We start from the raw sequence: 6813 nt of genomic DNA, 5'->3' as shown, positions 1-6813 counted from the left end.
GTGGGAATGGGGGATGTCGCCTTGCTCACTCACGGCGAATCTTCTGTGTCTGTATTTCCATTTCATAAATTTCATCCATTATCCTGGCATAAATAATGTGATATAACCCCTCGGGTATGAGGAACAAATTTGTATACTTTCATGAATGCAGTCCTGTGTATATGAACTAACTGAATGTCATAAAGCAGAATTTGACTTTGAATCTTCCAAAAAGAGTTTACAAGATCACGTGATGCCTCTGAATCACTTTTGGGCACAGCTCATCAGGCTACTGCTCGAGATACTATCACTTCAAGCATCCTTTATTAGGAAGACAGGCTCGTTTGACGCATCTGAGAAAAGATGTATTGTATTATGGGGACAGATGTGCTTGAAAGACGCAATGACCTTGGTATAATTGAAATGAATTTGCTACAAGCTTAACCGTGGAGCAGAGGTTTCAAGTTGGCTATAATTAATATCAGCCAACAGATATTTGGTGCCTGTTAGCCCTACTTGTTTAAATAGCAGAAACAGAGTCTTCAAGTATCAATTATTACTTATTTTAGAAAAAGGAAGACATGTGAGCCTTTGGTTGTGGTCTGAGGCAGTTTCCCTCTCACAGATAACCTGCCATAACGTGGTATTTGGACACGCCGTCGTCAGTGTATAAAACGATATAAGGGGGAAATTTGTCCAACCCACTGAGTACTTTTCTCAGAGACACGACAGACTAGATAAGAAGCAGGAAGAAGCTTCAAGAATCACCAGTCCCAGCTATGCGTGCTCTCTCTACGGATCTCCTTTGCAGGTTGTGACAGAGAGAGAAGTGGTCTCAGTTGGCCAGGGACGAAAGGACTCTGGACTCTTACCTGCTGTGGGGCTTGAAGAATGCCCTGGGCAGCCGCCGTTGAGCTGACGGCTCTTTTGTCCGACCTGTGAGGCTGCAGGGAAAGAGACGAGCCGGGCACCAGCTGCACGCCCAGGTCCACGTTGGTGACACGGTCATCCAGGACGGTCACCGTCTTCTCAGCCAGGATGGAGTCAGAGAGAGGTGACAGGACCTGCAGGGTCAGTGAGAAAGCTCAGGTCTCTGCCCCTCACAAAACTCATGAGGAAAAAAGGAAAGAAAAAAGTAAAATGCCTACAGAAGTAAATGGAGGTTTATAATCAGGGGCTACGTGCTCATGGTCATCAAGTAGTTAACTTCTTCCATGTGGTGGGGGTTTTAACATCTGTAAAACAACTCAGGAATGTGCATCTGTTATCTAGGTACTTCAGGGAGGAACTAAAGATTCTGTGACTGCCAGATGGCCAATTTACTGCTTAAATTCTTACCAGTTCTCCTGTCCTGAATGCAATTTTTGTCACTACATGATCATATCCTTTCAATCATTAATTCCTGAGCCAGGCTTTTGTAACTCAAGGGAGGCCTGGGAGACTGCTGCTTTCCTACAGACAAGAGGCAGGCAGAGGATGTGGGGGAGGGGTCTGTCCTGGGAAGGCCCCATAGCGTCCTGCTCAGTTACAGACACACACCACGGCTCGCGGGTACTGCAGGAGCACCCCCTCCCTTCCTCCTTCTCGTCCTCCCCCTCATCACTCTCTTGGTGGTCTTGGGAATCAAACAAAACCAGAGCGAGCGTAATCATCATTAAAGATGTTTTAAATATCTTCAATTTTCCAGTGACTGTGGGACTGTACAGGGTAAAATGACGGGACTGGGATCCTCTCCTGGTCAGACAGGCCCATCACTGATTCATTTACCAATCTCTTCAGCCATCAGGTACTACGGTGGTGTTTATTTTGTGCCAGCATTGCTGCTTCCTGCCCAGAACCCTGAAGACAAAGACACTGTCTCTTGCCTTCAATTTGGTTTCACTCAAGTGGAAGATACAGCGCCAGACAGGCTGTTATGGGATGAAAAGGATGAGTCCGTGGTGCCCAAACTTTGCTAAGGGAGCCTGTTAGCATCTCACTGCCCGGTTTCAGCCCTTGGCACTTCACCCAGGATGTCTTGGGGTAGCAGCCAGGAATCCATTGATTTTTAAAGAGCACCTACATGGGGCTTCCCTGGTGGCACAGTGGTTAAGAATCTGCCTGCCAATGCAGGGGACATGGGTTTGAGCCCTGGTCCAGGAAGATCCCACATGCCGCGGAGCAACTAAGCCCGTGCGCCACAACTACTGAGCCTGCGCTCTAGAGCCCACGAGCCACAACTACTGAGCCCGCGAGCCACAACTGCTGAGCCCGCGCACCTAGAGCTCACGCTCCACAACAAGAGAAGCCACCGCGATGAGAAGCCCGTGCACTGCCACAAAGAGTAGCCCCTGCTCGCTGCAACTAGAGAAAGCCCGCGTGCAGCAACGAAGACCCAACGCAGCCAAAAATAAATAAATAAAATCAATCAATTTAAAGAGCCCCTGGTGTTGCCAGTGTGTAATAAACCTTGGGAGCCACTGGTTTGAGCTCCAGAATGAAACGAACGCAGCTCCATGGTCGGATCCACCCTGACTCAGACAAAAGGCATAAGCACCCGATCCTCATGTAAAGTCGGGGCGTGCCCACCTCTCATGTGGCTTTTGCAGCACTGAGGAAAATACAAAATAACATGTGCAGTGTGTGTGGCCTGAGGCCAGCACATAGCCCTCAACAGAATTTCAGAGTGATGGTTATTAAGGACGGAGGAGGGATTTCACGGGGTTCAGCACAGACTCTGCGGGACACAGAGACAGGATGACTCACAGGACCTTAGGGAAACAGTTGAGGGTGAAGGGCTTGTCTGCAATGACAAAGCCTCCGTGTCACCTCTGCGGCTCTGAACTGAGGACAAAAGACCAAAGATTACAACAAAAGATTCTCCCATGGCTCTTAGGGCTTAAATTCTAAGAGTCTGGGGAGGTGGGAGCCAGAACAATGGATGACAACTAAAATATCTATTTATCATAAATCACGATGTCACACACAGCCTATAACATGTCATCAGCTCTTGGGGGGAATATTCCTGCTACATCATTGTTATTATGTCCTACGTAGACCCGATCTCTAATCTTGGGGCTATTTCCGGTTGCCCTCTGTCTCACAGAGGGCATCAGGACCCCCACTAGCACCACAGCCTCGACAACCCCCCGTCACCAAGAGGAACTCTGTTCTCTTCTATCTTTTTATTTATTTATTTTAAAATTAATGTTTATTGGAGTCTAGTTGATTTACAATGTTGTGTTAGTTTCTGCTGTACAGCAAAGTGAACCAGTTATGCATACACATATATCCACTCTTCTTTAGATTCTATTCCCGTATAGGTCATTACAGAGTATTGAGTAGAAGAAGCACATGAAAAGATGCTCAGCATCGCTAATGATCAGAGAAATGCAAATCAAAACCACCGTGAGGTCCCACCTCACACCGGTCAGAATGGCCGTCATTAAAAAGTCTACAAGTAACAAATGCTGGAGACGGTGTGGAGAAAAGGGAACCCTCTTGCGCTGTTGGTGGGAATGTAAATTGATAACAGCCACTGTGGAGAACAGTATGGAGGTTCCTTAAGAAACTAAAAATAGAGTTACCGTATGATCCAGCAATCCCACTCCTGGGCTTATATCTGCAGAAGACCATACTCCGAAAAGAGACATGCACCCCAGTGTTCACTGCAGCGCTATTCACACCAGCCAGGACATGGAAGCATCCTTCTGTCTTTCTAAATCTGTGCATCTGCCCAGCAGCGAGGGGAGCACGGAGGCCCTTCCCCAGAAGCCTGTCTCCTCCAGTAACAGCGTCCACTTAAGAGGCTGTTAGATTCCACGAACATAAACGTCCTTCTCTTTAATTCACTTTCTGTTTATGCAACAGGATGGGCGCTTTATCTTCTCATTTCAGCCTTTCTTCTGCCTCAAAATCAGACATCCAGCCACAGGCAGTTATATAACAGCACTCTCAGGATGCTCCCACGCTGGGGAATTCATTGCCTCCAAACTGCTTGATTCTCGGAGCTGATAGCTATTTTGAAAGTCAAAGCAAAACAATAACAACAAAAATCACTTATTTATGATGGTATTGGGGAAAGTTTCCTTCTTCTTTTTCTCCCCCTCAGGCTGTTTATACTATATGTCTCTTTATAGACTCTGCAACACCCATTGTAGAAAAGAAATATTATAAAAGCAAATTTATGTCGCTGTAATTTGTTTTGTGACAATGTTACAGAAAGGGCTCAGGGCAGGCTGTTCCAAAATGTGCCAAAGTAGCATATTGATTATTTTGAAAAGTTACTTGAGAAACAGCCGGTGCAAGAAGGATGCTCTGAACGTTTCTTCTGTCTCCCTGAAAGCAGGAAATAAATCTCCCACGTGAAAGGTACCTTCCCTTTACCAGGAGATAGAAAGACATCCTTATCACCAAAGAGGCGGAAATCAGGGCTGTATAAACAAACCTTGTTACTTCTTCACTAATTACTACCCCAAGCCCAAATTTCTTTGTCTTGTCAATTCTTCACAAATGTGTTCTTTCTCCGTCTAAAAAGTTTGAAAGCTACCTGCTCTGGACACTTCTTTGAGCCTCATATTTCTATGAACTCCTGACCGCACAAAATTAAAATTTGATTTTCTCTGTCTCATGTCCATTTAATTTTTAGGGCAGCCAGAAGAACCCAAAAGGGTAGGAGGAAATGCTACCCCTGCCGACACAATCAAGCAGATGTAAGCACGCTGCTCTAATCTGGGCCACCTTGTTTCTTGATGAAGTTTTTGAATGAAGTAAATCCAGGAGAACATTTTCTAAAAAAAAGCAGCCCGGTTATGAATAGTATTGACCACTCACTCACTCCTATTTTTCAGCAGTGATGACACATTATTCTAGAATTTGTGTTGTACCTTATTTTTCCCCAAAACTGGGAAATTCTTTACCACTGGTCCACACTGATACTCGGCTGCAAGGGACACTGCTGTTTCCTTGTGTCTGTGCAGGTGTGATTCGGTGCTTCTGGTTCTGTTGGTGGCATAAAGAATGATTGATTACGAAGACCACAGGGACTTCCCTGGTGGCGCAGTGGTTAGGAATCCGCCTGCCAATGCAGGGGACACGGGTTCGAGCCCTGGTCTGGGAAGATCCCACATGCCGTGGAGCAACTGAGCCCGTGCACCACAACTACTGAGCCTGTGCTCTAGAGCCCGCGAGCCACAGCTACGGAAGGCTGCGAGCCACAACTACTGAAGCCCGCGCACCTAGAGCCTGTGCTCCGCAACAAGAGAAGCCACTGCAATGAAAGCCCGTGCACCGCAACGAAGAGTAGCCCCCGCTCACCGCAACTAGAGAAAGCCTGCGCGCAGCAACGAAGACCCAACGCAGCCAAAAATAAATAAATTAATTTTAAAAAAAGAAAAAGAAGAGCATAGTCTGGGCAGAAACAAAGGGCAGTGCTCAGAGGTGCTTTGGGAGTTCATAGCCCACATGTCCTTGGACATGACCTCAGGGAACTTTTTACCCCCTCCTGATTCAATGCAAGCCAGCAAACTGGGGAAACAGAGCCCACAGAACTTTACAGTTTGCAATACTATTAGAAAAAATGCAGCAGAGACTGTAGGTTTCCCCACCATCCGTAGACCCTGGTAACTGCGGACAAGCTCTCTAGTTGGGGGTCGCCTCTCACAGACACCCTTCCATCCAGGCATGGCCAAGTGATTATTCTCACCAATAGAATTCGAGAAAAAAGAGAAGCCATTTCTAGGACAAGGTTTAAAAAAAGTGTACATGCCTCTCCATATTCACTTTTCCCATCCAGCAGCCAACAGAGAGATTCTGGGTCCCTGAACTACTAAACGAACAAGAGTCAACTGTCAAACACAAGTACCCACCAGGGAGAGCCGTGTGAGTGAGAAATATACCTACGCCGTTGGAGCCGTTATGCATTTATTTCATCAGGTTGTACTGAGCATTGTGTTATGTACTATATACACATATGCAGTTGAACCTGGACCAACGAGGGGACTGGAGCACCTACCCCCATGCAGCCCAAAATCCGCGTCTAACTTTTGACTTCTCCAAAACGTAACTACTAAATAGCCTACTGTTGACTGGAAGCTTTACTGATAACAAACAGTTGATGAACACATACTTGGTATGTTATATGTATATATACACTATTCTTCCAATAAAGTAAGCTAGAGAAAAAAATGTTATTAAAATCATAAGGAAGAGAAAATACACTTGCAGTACTGTACTGTATTTAGCAGCATTGTAAGTTCACGCCCTCTGTTTAGAAGATGAAATATTTGTCAGTACCTACGTAAATATTTTCTTATATGATACAAAACGCTATAGATGTTACACGTATTACTAACACTAGACATCAAAAATGAAAAGATAAAGTGAAAAAGAAATCCATACTTATTTACATGTATAAGGATTCATACGCTGATAGCAAAGAAGCAGTAATATGATTGCTTTATGGTCGGCTAGCCTCTACCCCAATAAATAAATCATTACAAAATTTTATGGCATACATATTACAGTCATATTCATAATACAGTATTGGAAACTTTGTTACATTTTTTAATAAACACTTAACCTGTGATAATAGGCTGATAGGTAGTTTCTCCAATTATAAGAGAGAGAGGCATACTGTACGGTAATGTAATTCTTTGAAAGCAAAGTTACACAACAGTAAGAAAACCCACACATTATTAGTTCTATGCTGAATATCACTCACTTTTATGCCTACATGAGAACAGACTAGTATCTACCTATATTTTATCCATTCATGACATACCTTTTTCTTAATTTTCTCGATATTACTGGACTACATGTTTGTCTGCAAGCTTTTCCAAATTGTCACAAATCTCC

The 6813-nt window shown here is 44.8% G+C and overlaps 1 protein-coding gene across 1 annotated transcript; it reads right to left on the bottom strand.

The window, feature by feature from the left end:
• Positions 1-224: 224 nt before the first annotated feature.
• On the bottom strand, positions 225-4955 carry LOC102980849 (transmembrane protein 132B-like). The gene is made up of 4 exons (XM_007112575.3): positions 4845-4955; positions 3546-3975; positions 852-1043; positions 225-332 (listed from the first exon to the last, which is right to left on the bottom strand). The coding sequence occupies exons 2-4, from the start codon at positions 3609-3611 to the stop codon at positions 306-308; spliced, it is 285 nt and encodes a 94-aa protein (XP_007112637.2). The 5' UTR covers positions 3612-3975; positions 4845-4955; the 3' UTR covers positions 225-305.
• Between the last annotated feature and the right edge of the window lie 1858 nt (positions 4956-6813).

This window comes from Physeter macrocephalus, chromosome 19 (genome assembly GCF_002837175.3).
Source record: "Physeter macrocephalus isolate SW-GA chromosome 19, ASM283717v5, whole genome shotgun sequence".
Taxonomy (NCBI): domain Eukaryota; kingdom Metazoa; phylum Chordata; class Mammalia; order Artiodactyla; family Physeteridae; genus Physeter; species Physeter macrocephalus.
This window is presented reverse-complemented; position numbering and strand designations above follow the sequence as displayed.